Source organism: Larus michahellis, chromosome 7 (assembly GCF_964199755.1).
Source record: "Larus michahellis chromosome 7, bLarMic1.1, whole genome shotgun sequence".
Classification (NCBI taxonomy): Eukaryota; Metazoa; Chordata; class Aves; order Charadriiformes; family Laridae; genus Larus; species Larus michahellis.
In genome coordinates this window covers 12,600,584-12,618,148 of record NC_133902.1, presented here as the reverse complement: position 1 = coordinate 12,618,148, position 17,565 = coordinate 12,600,584, and the positions used below count along the sequence as shown (strand labels likewise).

The window sequence follows — 17,565 nt, the reverse complement described above, 5'->3', positions numbered from 1 at the left end:
CCAGCTCAGGTCTGGATAGGGTATGACTGTGCTCAGGCACAGTATAACACCGCGTAACGACACCATGGTGCTTTCTCCTCCAGGATTAGGTCTCCGAAACAGGAGAGGCAAAGACTTGTCACTCCCAGAGAAGGCAGCTCGCCCCATGGTCACAGGAAAGGCGGGCTCCTATACGAAGTGCCGCACAGCATCCTCACAGTGCAAGTGATTGCTATCATGTTCCCGTTTGCCCCCCGAAGAAGCAGCACTGCATCTTTTGCTTTTTTAAGGAAAAATGTATTTTTGTGAAAATAGACTTTATTATAATAAAATTTGATATTAAATAAAAACATACCGTATCACCAACACTCGTGGACGCTGTGCTGGCATCATTCACATACCTCACGTAACTGTCCTTCTCAAAACAAGTACCCCACTGAAACATGCAAAGAAACAAACACTGAAAAGGATAGAAACCATGTAGTACAAAACTCTCCGTGGCTTAGAAAGGGATGTGTCTTAACTCAAGGAACACATCATCTCATATGAAAATAGCTGCAAACTCTCCATCCCCAGCTCTGCTCTCCAAACGCTCCCACTCAGGAGCGGCCCACTGAAACAGACAAATAAAACCGCGAAAGAGGCAGACGAAAAATAAATACATAGGTAGGTAAATAAATAAACAAACAAACAAATAAATAAATAAATAAGGCGGAGTCCCCAGCCAGTGTGTGGTCAAGGTGAACCAGCCAAGAGCAGCTTACAGCAGCTCACCCCACAGGCAGAAGCATCGACCCCCTTCAGGGTATTGCTCCTTCCTCCCTGGGAATCCTCGTGCCGAAACATGACTGAGGCAGTGTGGGATGCTCCTAGGCACAGCTGCGTATTTACAGGTTTACAGTACAAATAACTCACTCGTCAGCCCAGAGACAGCAAAAGGGATTCATGGGAACAGAAAAGTGCAAATTTTCTTTGCAGGAAGTGAAGGAGTTGACACAACCTCCTGTGGACCAGAGAAATACCAGGGTGTGTAGTACAAGGGATATCTTCCTAAGGGGCCGGGGCTTTGCTGGGAAAAGCCATTTAGCTAACGTACAGCCAGAATATAATTTTTAAATTAAAATATTTACAGGGAACCGGTGCATTGAGGGCTGCATGGAGCAGGACACACTACTGTGGAGGTAGCTGTATCCTAGAGCTGAGGCCTCACACACCCCAGTGCCGTGACACTGCTTTCAGAGCCACTGCCCACGCGGCATGGGCACCCACAGCTGGGCTCTCAGCAGAGACCACCAGCGCACAGACCCACTGAAGAGTTTTCTCTATTCAACATACACTTTTTCCCTATGAAAATACTCTAATCGGCTTATTGCAGAGGGCTTCTGAATTTTCAGTCCCTGTGTGGACTACACAGGCAGTCCTCACAGAACAATAAATCCCTTGTTAATTTTTCTTACTGGACCCAAGTTTTTTGAAGAGCTTTTTTCCTTTGAAGAAGAAGCCTCTCTTCTTTTTACTCTGACCAGGTACATCGCTGCATTTGAGAAGGGCCAGCGATGCCTGCTCTGGACACTGCTCGCCCATGACAAGGCAGGAAGGTGGTAGAGTAGGAGGAGTTGGTGAGGAGTCGCTCTGATCAACGGACCCATCTGGAGTTAACTGAGGGGGAAAAAGAGAAAAGAAAAAAGCAGAAGTTAGAGCTGATGAAGGACATTACACCCACATAAACCTCAGAGAACCCTGCCTTCTCCCCGCCGGTCCGTCCCTCACCCTGCAAGGCTCAGCTCCTCCACGCAGTTGCAAATCCAGTTAGGAAATTTCCAGTGGACTTATAAACCTTTCTGTACCCACTACTCAGACCCTGCCTGAGCTCAGACATTCTGAAATTCCTTAACTTTGGGGTAAGAACAGGACAGCAGAAAAGCCCCACTGAGGACTTTGTGAAAGATGCTGCTTCCCAGCTGAAGACGCTGTAAGTGAAGCACCTCCTGAGGGCAGGGATGGACACATCCTGATCCATCCGCGTATGCCTGCTGGCTGCCTGGGCAGCCTGGTGGGCCCCCAGCACGCTCTGGGACAGAGGCGGGACATTCAGAAAAACCTGACATAATAAGAAGAAGGGCTGCGCAAGACCTTCAGAAGTTCAGGGACGCTGGCTAAGCTGGAAGGCTTCTGCAACTGTGGCCACGGTCTGTCACTGTAATAAGAGAAATATGGAGTCTTGCAAGGCTGCTCAGCACCCATCAGATCTAGTCGCAGGAGGGGCAGAAAGCAAAGTCTGATGCTCTGCAGTGGCACCAATAAGGGAGAAAAAAGTTCACAATGGAGCAGGACTTGGAGAAGAAGTCTTGTATCAAGTGGCACACAGCAACTGACACATGTTCCTAAGTCACCTGAGCATTTGAGGGCGTTAACTGGGATCCTCAGTCCCAAATGATGCACTCTGTGCTGCTCCTTCTGGAAAGGACTGTCGGAAATCAGAAAGTGCCCTGGTCCTGGGCTCAGTTTCCTCTTTGCAAATTACTAATGGCAGGTCAGTTCCCAGCAGCAGCCGTCTTGCCATGATCTCCTCTCGTTGGGTTTCGGTTTCCAGACAGTGACCGTTTCTGATCTGGCAGGGCAAGCTTTCCCAAGAAGCTGCAAAGTTCACTAGGGAAGAGGCTCTGGATTTCTGGGGTACCGGAGAGCACTTGTCCCACTGCCTTCTCTTCCACACAGCTTTCAAAAACCAGCATCTTCCAAGCTCCCAGGCTGTACATCCGACCTTGGCATTCCCCAAAATACAACCTGACGGAGGCTGGAGCTGTGCCAAGGAAGAGCGCTCTTCCTTGGCACATCGAAACATCATGCCCTCATCACCTCCCTGCTTGCGTCCCACTAAGAGAGTCGAGTGCATGTCCCCTAAGGGTCTGTAAGCAGCCACAGCTCCAACAGGGAAGATGAGTTAGTGACACCAGCAGCTGGATGCTCTGCCTGGGGAGGAAGCATTACTGAAGAGCGAAGACATTAGCCCGGCACAGCAAACACGGGAGAATCCCAGCAGCTGCAGTTCGCTGGCAGGAGCGGACGTGCTCTGGTCCTGCTCCCACACTCCGCCTGGGGAAAGCTGCTGAGTCAAGCAGACGCACAGACGTAACGTTACTGCCATAGCTGGAGCACAATCATACTTTATGTGCTCTGGCTTAGTTTATTTAAACTTTCCTGGGGTCAGAAGCAAAAGCAGCACTGCTCTGTCACCCCACTGCTGTTTCAGGACCCCACCTCCTGTGTGACGAAACGCACAAAAAGTGGCTGTGACCTCTTCTCCCCTCACAGGTTGAAGATCTGCTGCCGTACTCCAGTTGCTTCACTCTGCTGCGGGAAGGAAGAAAGCACTTCTGGTACAAGATGAGCAGAAACCTCTTCTCGAGAGTCACGCTCAGTATGTGCAATACCTATAAAGTCAGCCCTGAGCAGACAGGAGCACAGGACTTTAGGGAGCTCTGTCTTGGTGTGAACATACGACCCTTCCCAACTCCAGAAAGCTGAGAGTCAACTACTGTCTTGCAGCAATCACTTCAAACTGTCTCAAGTGTCAGTGCCATCAGACTCCCTCTTACCTGAACTCAAGCTCTCTGGCTACAGGGACAGAGATTTAACTCCTCGCCATCCCTCTTCATTACAGTAAACAATAGTGGCTAATTTTTCCTGAAATCCCACTCTGTTTTCACCTGGAAATCTTGTTCCATACACTTTCGGAGGCACTTCTACGGCTCTCCAGATATGCAGCGTTGTGTTGAAAGGCCAGCTACTGCCGAGGCCATGCTGCAGAGGGCTTGAGGGCACAGCCTGGCCCTTGTGAAAGCCGCGCTCTGCCTGCAAGCTCCGCTCCTCCAACTAATGCTGCAGCATCAACCGCAATCTTCCTATCTCCTGGCAGCACGCACGTGCAAGGTGCACGCTTGGTGTTGATGGCCCAAGTGCCAGTCAGGTCTGAGCAGGCTGGAAATAAATCCGAACGAATCCAGGTGAACCATTTCCAGCCAGTAACACAAGGTTTACAGAGGCAAAGAGAAAAAGGGAGCCAGATGAGGGTTCACTTGGCAGCGTACTGGATGGGCTGTGTGCAAAGTAAGAATCCCTCGGTTCTGCCCCAGAAACACGTACAACAAAAAAATCCTTGGATAAAATGCACAAAAGCATTTGGCTACATCAGGAGGGGGTCTCACCAACGCGCAGTGAGTGATCTCCCCTATGAAGCTCAGGCCTTGTGCTGTCTGTCTCAGCAGCCCCAAAGGATGCAGAGCGATGTGAAAGGCCCCTGTGCAGCCAGGGCGGCGGAGGCTCCCTGCCCGGGCACCACTGTGAACTGCTTTTCTGGCTAAGGTGGGACAGTTTTAGGGAGGTTCTGAAGTGGCCCAACAAACCTTATAGAATTTCTCCCATGGAGCTATGCATGAAAGACTGCATGCAAAGTGAGGGGCAGGTACCTAGGCCAACTCGCAAAGGTCACAAATTATTTACTGTAATAAGGATACCACAGCATCAACATCATTATCAACTATCCGACAGTTAAAAGGAAGTGACCAGCTGCTTCCTGTCTTTGTGGCCGAGAGTCCTGCCGATTCCCAGCTGTGGTATACGATGCCCAGGCAGATTTCCACACACAGAGGCACTCTCACACACAAGCATGTGGAGGTATTCTCAGAGGTCTCTATATGGCAGAAAAGCAACAGAACCAGTTCACAGATTCATCTGCTAATAGACAAAGGATACTAAAATTAGGGTTTCTTCCCCAAGAGAAACATGAAGGAAAAATGGCTCTGTCGAGATCCCGATAAAAGCTATTAGGGTTGATAAACAGAAGAGTCATGTTAGTTTTCAGGAGGTGGTTTTCAATGCGGTCTCGGGTATTACCGATTTGCACAATTTCAGGAAAACAATGCTTGAAATTAAGGAAAACACAGATCTCCTCCCGCTGCCCCCCAAAACAGGGGTCTCACCCCCCCAGCCCCAGAATTGTTTCTTTAAGTGCTATCAAACAGAACAATTATCCACATAAGGTTGGTTTTAGGGACTAAACGTTACCACTTTCTTAAGTTGATGGTGTGCAGGGGTTTTTCAGGACTATACTCAGGAAAGAGTAAAATCAAGAAGAAGAAAAACCCCACGGGCTGAATATGGGGTGTGCTCAGCCTGAGCAAGGTCCTGCTAAAACAAAGCTAAACAAAGCTTTGGTTGTTGACGTGCTGGAGCAGTGGCACAACAGCCAGGCCGAATTACCAAGCAGGTCTTTCCTAAACCTGAATATCCAGCACAGTCCCATCAGGTTCCCAAAACCACCAGATAATTGTTCCAAACGATTGCATTTTGTGTGCTGACCGGATCACGGCTTGTCTTTAATACCGAACCAAGCCAGCAGGTAAAGGTCTGCCACCAGAGGATTTGAAGCCGGGCTTGCTAGCAGAGCCCCAAACCAGCCTGTCAAACTACAAGCAAGGAAAGGAGAAAACTGCAGGTGCAGGACCCTTTAATATGCTAGGCTGGGCGGGAGATTGAGGAGATCTTCTCATACAAACTTACATGGTTGCTCTCTCTCTCTATGTATCATTCATATCTATCACTGGACTCTTCTCTTCCTCATTCTCTGAAGAAAAGAACCATCAGGGGTGCATAATACAGGCAGAAATAAATACATGAAATTAGAATCAAACACTTTCTGTAGGCGCTTTACAATCAGTCTTTGACAGAAACTGCACGTTACTGATGCAAAAATATTCGACAGCCGCAGCATTAAAGCAACTGCTCTAAGTGGTGAGCGTGAGTGTTTCAGGGCCCTAGCTTGTGATCATAACTTCTTGGATACTCTTCTTTGTGCTGTAATTTTTTATTGCTTAGTTTAATCCCCAAATGTGGTCAGTTCGAAAGTTAAGCTGCTTCACCCTTTTCATTTGCCAGCATTTTAAGATTTACTAGGAAATAATTCGAAACGATCCACCTTCCCCAGTTCAATTTGGAAAGTAAATTGTCCTTATTCTCAGGCCTTTGGCATAGCAGCAGAGAAGGGAAGTGCGAAGAACAGATGGGTGAAAACATCAAATCCAAGAAGTTACAAATGATTTAAAAAAAAAAAAATCACTCACGATCATGCTGAAGAAGCTTCTGTTAAGGTTGGAACTACCTTTAATACAAGTCCAAAGCTATGCCGTGATGCCGCAGTGCAGACGTGTGCCCCCTGATGTGTTAGGTCTCAGGCCGGGACGGGTAAATTTGATGGGAGTTTGTTTTGCATGTTTCAAACAACCCTTTAGAGGCTGCCGTGCATCTTTTGCTTTTGGTGATTTTTTTGCATACCCCCCTCTCCCCGCATCCCAAACAGCAGCTGCGAAGGTGCTCCTGTTTGTGTTGTATACGCCAACAACACGCTTCAACAAGCAAGTTCCTGAACTCTATGGAGTGAGTATGTCGCTGGAGTTTGGACAGCCCCAGGCACAGCTCTATCACTGGGAGATTTCATTCCAGCTCAGGGACGGCCCTTAGAATATGGACTTTGTACAGGAGGAGGTCATCCTCCTGCCTTATCCGTCAGGTGTTCTGCCTGTAGGGTAGGGATGCTGTGATTGCTGTGACAGAGCCAAAAACTCAGTGGGTCAGGCTCTGTCTCTCCTTGCTAATCACTACACGTACACATAGGTATGGTATGTATGTATATAAATGTACGTATGCAACACAAGCCTGGTTACGAGCAGGATAAACGTACTGCTTGTAAAAGAGGGCAAACATGCCCTTCGTATTTGGAAGCCGTTTTAGATAGATCTGGATTTGCAAAGCACAAGCAGGAGGCAGGACTGCAGACAGTTAGAGTGCTAAGCCAGAACCACTCAGGGCAGGTATCGCGGTGAAGCGGGGAGGCAGCAGGACAGGAGGCCGCCTGTCACTGCACAGAAGCAGCCAACAAAAAGTCAGGCCTAGATAGTTAATGTGGATTCCCACCGAAATAAAATTGGCTTCATCATCGTCAACTGAATTTTCCAAGTCCCCAGACTTCAGATTACGAGGAATAGCAGCTCATGGATCAGCCAAGTACCAGAACTGGCACATCAATCCTGACCCTAAGGCAACAGCTTCCTGCTCTGCAGAGCCAAAGTCAGAGCCAAGGCAAGGGGAAGCTCTGCTGGATCTCTGACAGAGATCAAAACTGAAACTGAACTGCAGGGCAGCAAGCGGGAGCAGGTCGTGGCTCCTCAGCAGCAGGACAGACAGGACCTTGCTACCCTGTGAGGTCCGTGACAAAGCCTGGGACACAGCAGGTCAAACTGGCGTCAGTTCCCTCGCCAGTAAAACAGAACAGTGGGATGCAAACAGGAATACTTGAAATAAGGGCAGACTTGTTGTATATATTACCCTGTTTACCAGCTGAGTTCCTCTCTCTTGCTCGCCCTTAATAAAACACCATTAGCTAAGCCAAACCTTTCACATCTGCAAGGGGCAGATCAGCTCTCCGAGCCCTGAAGGTTGCCTGAACTTCCCCACGGTTTTTGGAAGGACCCAAGCTGGGGCTGGAACAATAACCCCTGGCATCTGAAACAGGCCCTTGTTGCTGCTGGTTGATGCTGGAGAGAAGGATTAGATCCGTAATAAGCTATGCTATGAATTCAACCTGTATTAATTTTACTGGTTCAGGTCTCCTTTGGCACCCTCTGTTCCAATAGATGAGTAACTTGGGAAGAATAAGTCATTTTGAGGGAAACTGAAGAATGAAACCCACTCTGGATGCTTGTTTCCCCCTCCTCTTCCCTGGGAAAGTCAGACCTGTGTAACCTCAGGATAGGAACAGCTAATTAACCTGTGATTCCCCAGCATGGACCAGCACTTCTGGGATGGGAGGAAAGGGACTGAGTATCCTAAACGGGTAAGCACAAGGGACCCAGGCAACTTCTGCGTTTAGAAGATGATCCAGCAAGCTACCCACAAACCTGACTTCCAACTCAGGCCTGCCACCCGCTCTGCGTAAGAAGGCACCGAGGCTCTGGTGCAGACCCTCTACCCACAAAGCCTGGAATGCCTGGAACCAAGAGAAGGGGCTGCAGGTGAAGCCTAAGGGAGATCAGGCAGCATTTGAAAACAGAAATGGGAGCTGGGTACAGAGAAAAGGGAAGAGCTGAGCATGAAAGATAGGACAAGGAACACTGCAGAGAGCAGGAAAGCTAGGGTGGCACCGGTGGAGAGTTCAACAGAGGGGGATTCAGGGCCACATACTTCCTTAAGGGCTGGCCCAAAGCCAATCTGGGCCTGCTCTTACACACTTTTATGGGTCTGCCACCACTTGATGGTGCCAATACCTTCCCAAGAACCAAAGGTTGAGTACATGTGAGCTGGGACAAAGCTATGTTCCTCCCTGCCTCCCACTCTCTAGAATGACACAGCATATGAGGTCCAGGAGTGACCAGGGAGGTGCTACACTTTTGGCCTCACCCACGGAGGACTGACTGAATGTGGCAGATGACCCAAATCTTCCACTTAAGCATTTGTTTCAAGAGTATCAGCAACATAATGCTCAACCTTTGAATTCCCTGCATCTGTGGGATGCTTTCAAAGCCTTAGGATCCATCCCACAGATCTGTTTGGGAAACTCCCCAACGTGTTTTGAATTCATCTGGAAGCACTTCGGACAGGACTAAGATACAACTAACTGAGGATGGGTGGAAGAGCATTGGTGTTTGGGTGTCGATAACTCCAGAACTCTTTAGTTCTGAGGTATGAGCACATCTGAGGGATTCCATGTGTCCAGGGAGCGGGCTGACCTGCTTTGCTTGCAGCAGGATTCCACCACTGACCCTTTTGTGGATCTAAAGAATTTGCTGGTGGGACCTGGGATGCTCTTTGCTCACCTGACCATAGTGAGACTGAGGCCCCAGTGGATGTTGTTGCTTTGTGCCTCTTTTTTGCATTATAGGAAGTCTTCAAGAAGAGCGGCTAGCACCCCCCTCTAAACTTTTGAGCATCTCCCGTGGGATGAACTGAAGCTGCATGCAATAATTTAATTTATTCCATCAGACGCTGCATGCTGTGCAAAGCCCAGTCTCCAGCCGCATCACAGTCCGGATGTCTGTACTATGCAGAGTCACACAATCTTACCTGGCTCTCAGCGCTCAGCGGAAAAGCTTCTTTATCTTTTGAATGAATTTCCTCAACCATGCCTCCATCCGAAGTCACAGCTTCCAAGAAGTTAGACGGGACAAGCCCTCTCTGCTGGTTCAGCTCTCCCTGCAAGATCAATATTCATTGCTCACGTCATGTTTCCTGGCTGATGGAGAAATAATAAACAGAGGAGCAGTCCCATGCAGAAGCGGCTAGGCTATGGTGTGAGAGAAGCCCAGGAACGCACTCAGGTTGGAAAGATCCTCAGCAAATTTCATGACTCACATTCTTGCTTAGTTGTGGAACAATTCGGAGTGCAAAAACACAGAGGAGAGTAAAGGAAGAAAAGGTGGCAGCGAGCCATGACAAATGTCTTCCAGCAACATGCTCACTTCTACAAACTCAAAAATTTCCATGCTGTCCCAGACGCAACTGGACAGTAGTGGCTGTGTCACGGGCTTTCTAAAGGCATTTGATTTGCTCTGGTATTTATTTATTCTTTTAAAGAATGAGGTCCTACTGGTACAATGCCTGTAGGTATCGTCTCTGTGCTCACTAAGGCCCAGAGCTGCAAACCAAGCTTGGCTGTATTCCTAAAAAATTGCCTCCAGTTCAACAGCAAGTGTTTAGGCGAGAGAAAAACAACCCCAGCAATGTTGTTTGGCTGACACTTTAAGGAAGTCAAACAAAGCATTCACAATGATCCCCTCCAGACTTTACCTGGAGCTGAACCTCAACTTTGATGTGTGAAGATACACTGCTTTCTGTGCAGGAAAAGGTGGATGATCCAAGGGCCAAGGATCGTGTCTCGCACACAGCTCGTTGGCAGGCACAGTCCCCAGGTACACACCGTAAATTAAACGGATACCAGTGCTTATTGAAGTGTGGCCGGATGGCGGTCATCATACGTTTTTATTCTTATGGTATCAGTTTAGTCTCCTGCCCTGGATGAGATCATGTGTCTGAGCACTTGGTGACAGATCAGCTTATAGCTGACGTTGATTCAGCTTACATACGTACAGAAAAACGCATCCTAGCCTTCGGGAAATCTGCCGTCAAGTTATGCCAAGACAAACTGAGAACCATTTGGATATTGGGTTTACAGGAGGAGCATAGACTGCCAGAAACCACCGGCCCTGCACTAAGCAGATACGGGTGGGTGTTTATTTCCAAAAGCAGAATATTTTGTTCCCTGATTTATGCTTTCCTGCCACTAGATGGACTCCCACGATTTCAGATGTAGCCACAGGACCTTCCCAATGCCTGTACTTACATAATAGAATCCATCATCGTCCATGGACCCAAACACAGTGATAATGTCCCCGGCACTGAAAGTCAGTTCAGCCTGCAAAGAGCAAGAGAACAACGGTCACAGGAGAAGCACTGCTGGAATTTCTCACCAGAAACTCAAGGTCACCCAGCGCTTCTAGCACAATCTCACCATGAGGGAGGGAGGCCTCTGTGTTAAGACTTGCAGAACCAGGATGTGGGAGAGCAACCGAACTGGGTAAATGTGGAATCCAGGGCTAAGGAAGCATTTCATAAATTAAGACAAGAGCAAAACCTGTTTCTTAAACCAATTTGAAAAGGCTTCAAAATAGTATCTACCCCCTGTTCTGGAAAGGTGTGTTGAGAACAAGCTGAACAAGCACCAGAAATACCTTTCATTTCCTTAAATGTAATTACTAAATCCCGTTCCCGTGGATGAGCCTGTTCTGTATGCAGTGCTCGGGGATTAATCACCAGCAGGAATGCATACAAATGGGAAGATCTGACCTGGAAACAGAACATTACCGCACACCACACGTGACCCTTCACCATCAGATCCGTCTGTCCCGTCAACCACCCCAGCATGCGCTCCATGGAGCACAAGACCGAAGACAAAGGCATAAGTAGTCTCCATTTTTCTAATGGAAAAAAAAGCTGCTCCACGATAGAAAACGTGGGACACAGGCTGTGTGAAGACACACTGATTTATATGCACTGCACAGAGCATTAGCTGGAAGGGACCTACCTCTAATATATTTACCTTATTATACCCTCAGTACTCAATCTAGCTCTGGAGGCTGCAGGTCCCTCCTGTTGGCTGTGAATTACTTTGTTCTAGCAGAAAGACACTTGTAGGGAACTTCACTCCCAGACACACAGAACGGCACAGCTGATGCTGCTGTGTCTTGGTGCGAGGTCACAAACAGCAGCTGCAGCCTTCTAGCCAAACAGATGACCAAATTTTCTGGGAGTGTGGATGGGGAGCACCTCCAACAATGCAACAGAACCGCACCAGCTTGTTTCAATAATTTGACCTCTGTTCATGGGGAAGGCTCTAGGAATACCAAAGCACTGCAAAAATACAGTTACCTTCTTGACAAGGGCTCAAAAGTGTTCTTTGGCCAGATGTATGAATACCTATACGGATGCTGGTTGATACCTGCTCTCACTGTATCTTTCCCAAGATAATCCACCATCCCTAAAACATTCTGTCCTCAGAGGCAGGCTGTCTTGCTCATGAGATACGCGGTTTGGGAGGCAAGCACTACCTGAACCGTGCCACCTGAACTGTGCCACCTCTTGGCCATACAATCCTTTCTGGATGCATGGAAAGAACCTGAATCCAAAGCTCATGTTTATGTTTGCTCAGAGTAGACTAATGCTGCTATGGAGGGGCAGAGAACAGAGATATTTAGAAAGTTTTTTTTGCAGAAAGGATTCTGCATTGCAATCTTTCCATCTGAAACAGACTTCTCCACTAAAATACTGCTTGGATTTTATGGAGGTAGTGCCTGAAAAGAGGACCGCTCCGTTAAATTAGAACTAAATCTTCTTGCACCAAGACCTATGCAGGCAGTTAACACAAAAGACGTGCTCCAAGACATGCTCACCTGAAGTACCAGAAGTTCATTCATGCTCTTAAGCAGGTGGGTGCTCTGGATCGGTTGCTAACAGCAGGGGCTGCTTCCTCCTGCCCCAGAACTGCTAAATCCTCTCTAAGCACTAGAGGATGCTACGAGGCCATGAGATGCTCACATAGTTTCACTGAGACACATACCGAAAATCATTAGGGGTATGTTGCTTCAGATTCTTCACAGATAACTGAACACTGTGAGAACGCAGGAGAGAATATATCGACAAACTCTACATTTACTCGACTCTGTACTTGGCACTGGTGAGGCCTCACCTCAAGTACTGTGTTCAGTTCTGGGCCCCTCTGTACTAGAGGGACATTGAAGTGCTGGAGCGTGTCCAGAGGAGAGCTACCGGGCTGGTGAGGGGTCTGGAGACCAGGTCATATGAGGAGAGGCTGAGGGAGCTGGGCATGTTTAGCTTGGGGAAGAGGAGGCTGAGGGGAGACCTCATTGCCCTCTACAACTACCTGAAAGGAGGTTGGAGAGAGGTGGGGGTTGGCCTCTTCTCCCAGGTGAATGACAGGACCAGAGGAAATGGTCCGAGGTTGCGGCAGGGGAGGTTTAGATTAGATATTAGGAAGAATGACTTTACTGAAAGAGTGGTCAGGCACTGGAACAGCCTGCCCAGGGAGGTGGTTGAGTCACCATCCCCAGAGGGATTCAAGAAACATCTAGATGTGGCACTTCAGGGCATGCTCTAGTGGCAGAGATTGTAGGGGGGGTTTTGTGTGTATGGTTGGACTCGATGATCTCAAAGGTCCCTTCCAACCATGAAGATTCTATGATTTTATGACTTCAGCCAACCCCTTTTAGCAGTTCTATTGCCAAGCTATAATCATCTTGGTTTTGATCAAAGTGCTAAATATACAGGGATATAAGCAAAAAGAGAGAGGAAAAAGAAGCCTGCGAAAGGAGTGAGCAGGGGGTTGTTACCTCTACATCTGCATTGGGAGAGCTCTCCTTAGGGTTATAGTCAAAAACAGCCACCATTCTTCGAGGAGTCAGCAGTTCAGCTTCAAAGTCCTGATGCTTCTGGCCTGCAGGACCAAAATAAAGCAAAATATCCTGAGCTAGAAGTTCTAAGACAACACCCCAAACCACAGAAACCCCTTTGCTGTTCTTGGAATGGACTGAGCAAAAAGAATACTAAGGGGAAATTGACTTGGGAGAGATCTTAGAGGCCCCAGTAAAGCAGTTTTCTGATCTCCTGTACCACCTTCACAAGCACAGAACTGGCGACATCTCCCCATTCCAGCATCCTGGTGCCCTGTCTATAGATACTGGAATGTTTTGTTTTATTTTATGTTTCCTATTTATACATACACACACAGAGGACAGCAGTCTCTTCACAGTGTCTCAAATGGACATTTTGAATCATTCCACACAATGCTCTGCTAACGAGCTACAAAATTGATCCTCCGAGTGCCAGGGGAACAGCTAGAGACCTGGAGAGCATCGACAGCCCAGCCACAGCAGCCCAGAGCTCAGCACAAAGGCAAGGGCAGGCCTCGTCATCCGGGGAACACGCTGCATTTTCACAACCACCCGCCTGCTCAGCCCCGTTACTTACGGACCTGCTCTGAGACTACAAACGCAAAGTCTGGTGTTACAGAAAACACGCACTGTCCAGTCCTTCATCTTAGGAATTTAGTCGCTGCCTCGGGTCAGCACTGGATGGCCTGGCAAGGGGGTTTGCAGGCTCGGCCTCTCCAGACATCAACAGATGACTGTGCACCTAAGCAGCGTGAGCTTAGGTCCTTGGATTTTAGGGACCTTGGATTTCAAGGACTGCAGCACCAGACAAGTAAGAGATTTCCCTGCTCCTCCAAAGCACAACGAGGCATGCCCTCCACCTTCAAACACTCCCTGTTTAGTCAAAAACCACTGCACACACTACTAAATAAAAGAACGAAAACTCGTCTTTCCTGAGAATGACCATGAAGGAGCACTACAGGGTCTTGCATTGGCTCTTGACCACAAAATGCAACTGTATTACGACCATGCAAATGTACCAAGCCTCTTCTCACAATAAAAAAAGAGCAATTCTCACCTGGATGAGACTTGTACTTCTCCTGTTTATCCAGCCCTGCCGAGGGAAGAAAACATCTCATCAGTGAGAGTTCATCTTTCAACAGCGACCACATGACACAACTGACAAACAACAATAAAAAGAACAAAGACCAAGGCAGCAAACAACAGAAGCAAACTGTTCATGCAACTCAAAAGTCTATGCCAGTAACCATGACTCAGGGACGTAACAGGAAGCAGAGCTCAAGCTCCAAAACTATAGAAGACACCACTGTTGTTAAAAACTTAACACCAGCACAGGGATGGTCTCTCTTTCCACTTCCTAGCAGTCGCACAGAGACAAACATCTGAGGGTCCTGTAAGCAAGTAGTAAAAATTCAATGCAGTCTGTAATCCTATCGCAAAAATCAAAGAGGAAGCAGTGGGTGACACAGACCTTTCTTGGAGCGTCTGGGTTTTGGAGGAGGGACGGTTTGGCGGCGTGGAGGTGGAGAAAATGTGCCATTTCCTTAATAAAAAAATCCAAAAAAGCAAATAAATAGACAAGAGAAACAGACAGTGAACGGAAAGTGAAAAGCATCTTGAAGAGTGACCAAGCAACAGAGTAGCATGACATGCTTCCCCTGGGAAGCAGACATCGTGACTTCTGTGGGCAAAGCCCAAACCTCCGTTTCTCATATGTGGACTCAGATGAGGCATGATCCACATCCCAAATACACACAGAAATCCACATTGTATTTATGCCCGTTAGCCATACCACAGTGCACATCAGACAAACTTTGCGGCACTTCACGTTTCAAAAGCAGCATCGTAAGGATAAAACGAAACCTTGTACCATTAACACCTGAAAAATGCCGGGTGAGGAGCACCCCAGCAACTTCCTCAGGTGGGGAGGTCTCTAGCTAAAGCTTCTGCACTTTGCAGGGTCAGTACTGGACGAGTCCCCAGATGAGCCTGCGGAAGGAGTTCCCAGACCAAGGCATTTTCTTAGTTACGAGGCTGTAATATGGGCTCATGGCAGCAGGGAACAACAGAGGTACCTACAGCCCAGCTGCCTAAGGAAACAAGGTTCGCTCTCTGCACGCACACATAAGGTACATCTTTTTCACTACCACCACCCTCCTGAAAACTTTCAAATCCACTACCTTTCCTGAAGTCTTCAGAGCTATTAAGTTCCTTTATTCTTCCAACAGTAAGCAACGCGGCACGAAGGCCACCATGGGCATCTAGCAGTCTCTGGGCACCAGAGGATACATGCAGGAGAAACATTGTGAATGTTCCAAGTGAGGAAAAAAGCCTTACTCAAACCTCTCCTCTCCCTACACATGGGAGAAGCCAAAGGACACAAACCTACCAAAAAAAAATCACATAGCCACAAAGTGAAAGCAACAGCCTCCTTCAACTTGGGGAGGAATAACCCCCCGCACCAGGACAGGTTGGGGCTGACCTGCTGGAGAGCAGCTCTGTGGAAAGAGACCTGGGAGTCCTGGTGGACAACGGGATGACCATGAGCCAGCGATGTGCCTTTGTGGCCAAGAAGGCCAATGGCATCCTGGGAGGATGCATCAAGAAGAGTGTGGCCAGCAGGTGGAGGGAGGTCATCCTCCCCCTCTGCTCTGCCCAGGGGAGGCCGCACCTGGAGCACTGTGTCCAGTTCTGGGCTCCCCGGTTCAAGAGGGACAGGGAACTGCTGAGGAGGGGACAGCAAAGGGCTACCAAGATGATGAGGGGACTGGAACACCTCTCTTATGGAGAAAGGCTGAGGGATTTGGGTCTCTTCAGTCTGGAAAAAAGATGGCTGAGGGGAGAATCTCATCAACACATAAATACTTAAAGGGTGGGTGTCAGGAGGATGAGGCCAGGCTCTTCTCATTGGTGCCCAGTGACAGGACAAGGGGCAACGGGCACAAACTTGAACACAGGAAGTTCCACCTAACCATGAGGAGGAACTTCTTTGCTGTGAGGGTGGCAGAGCCCTGGCACAGGCTGCCCAGAGAGGTGGTGGAGTCTCCCAACTCTGGAGACATTCAAAACCCACCTGGAGACGTTCCTGTGCCGCCTGCTCTGGGTGACCCTGCTCTGGCAGGGGGTTGGATGGGATGATCTCCAGAGGTCCCTTCCAACCCTATAATTCTGTGATTCTGTGACCCCTGCGCTCCTCAGGATCAACCTTCCGGAGAACCTACATTTAGGAGCTGGGCACTGGCAGCCCCTCAGCCTCTAGGGCTGGATACTGGGTCTCACTGCAGAGAAATGGAAAGAAGTTTGATCCTTCTCTCTCTTCTTTTTCTTTTTTTTTTTCTTTTATTGTTTTTCCTCCACTGCCTGTGAGAGGCAATGGAACAGCTTGGTCAGGGCTTACCTTCGCCTCTCTGAGCACCCATCAGACCCACACCATGCTATTTTACCATGCTGAACTGGTGGGGAAACAGCGGCCAGCCAAAACAAGAATTTCTTCTTGTTTCAACAAGTGGAGCAGATCAAACAATTACCACTGGTAGCAGAGAGTACGCAGCGAGGCACGAGATGAGAGATGGGAGGGATAAGGGTAGGCACTGGGACACCACTATGTTGACAGCCGTCTCGGGGCAGCTCACAGCCACTGAACTGCAGCCTAACCCAGCCCGAGCTGCGACGGCTGCACATCCCCGGGAAGGTTCCTCTCCTTTGAGTCCACAAGTGGGAAGAAACAGGAAAGTCTCTGCAGTGCATAAAGCACAAACCACGTACTTTAGGGAGCGAGTAAGGAGCAGCCCAAGGACCAGGTCTGCTCCCTGTACACTCCTGACTGCCTGCCTTGCTGCCTCACACCCTTCCTTCCCCTTCCCCATGAGTCTTCCCCTGTCATTCTCCATTCCCAAATCCCAGATTCTCTCACCCAAGAGCAGGATCACCCCTGTGGGTTCCAGTTACAGAGTTGCAAAACAAAGGAGAGAACACAGAAGTGAAAACTCTTGTTCACATCCTTCAGCTGCTCCTCAAACTAGCGAGGACCAGCCTCACTGACACTCTGTGCTGAGTTCACAGACACGACACCTCAAGCACAGGAGCAGCTCCAGCAACCACAGCCTGGGGCAGCGCAGTGCTGCAGTAGAGTCAGGTATGAATCAAAACCTCAGAGCACCTGCCTCCATCATCCATCGGGACCTCCCTGCTTGCTACTGCAACGGCCTCTAAACAAGCCTTCAGATCCCGGGGACGAGCCCTAGGTGGGCTGCACTGGCCACACAGCTTGATAGCACAACTGAGCTTTCCACGTTTCAGCAAAGAAACACGCTGGCAATAGCACAGCACACATGTAAAGGCGATACAGTACCTATGCTCTCCATCGGTGTGTCGGCAGGCAGGAACCCTTGCTTTAGCAGCTGCTTCTTGATTTCATTATTCTCCACCTGGACTTCTGACACCATGTTGCAGGGAATGTACCCCTCCCTTCCTCCACATTCACCCCTGTAAAAGCCATCAGCGTCCTTGTCTCCACATACCTGGCAAGGGAAAAAACAGGCCAGAGACTGTTTATGCTGCAGGGACTGAG

The 17,565-nt window shown here is 48.8% G+C and overlaps 1 protein-coding gene across 10 annotated transcripts in view; it reads right to left on the bottom strand.

The window, feature by feature from the left end:
- Positions 1–266: 266 nt before the first annotated feature.
- TSPOAP1 (TSPO associated protein 1) overlaps positions 267–17,565 on the bottom strand; it is a 73,516-nt gene continuing 56,217 nt past the window's right edge. For 6 of the 10 annotated variants that reach the window (XM_074593441.1, XM_074593440.1, XM_074593448.1 and 3 more), the window contains 7 exons: positions 17,347–17,515; positions 14,467–14,538; positions 14,053–14,088; positions 12,936–13,039; positions 10,373–10,444; positions 9,097–9,225; positions 273–1,638 (listed from right to left, as the gene is read on the bottom strand). In XM_074593441.1, the coding sequence (XP_074449542.1) occupies positions 1,423–1,638; positions 9,097–9,225; positions 10,373–10,444; positions 12,936–13,039; positions 14,053–14,088; positions 14,467–14,538; positions 17,347–17,515 (798 nt within the window). In that variant the 3' untranslated portion in view covers positions 273–1,422. Of the gene's footprint in view, positions 1,639–3,237; positions 3,334–5,541; positions 5,606–9,096; positions 9,226–10,372; positions 10,445–12,935; positions 13,040–14,052; positions 14,089–14,466; positions 14,539–17,346; positions 17,516–17,565 lie in introns of those variants that run through there. The other 4 variants (XM_074593444.1, XM_074593445.1, XM_074593446.1 and 1 more) reach the window with 4 other exon arrangements.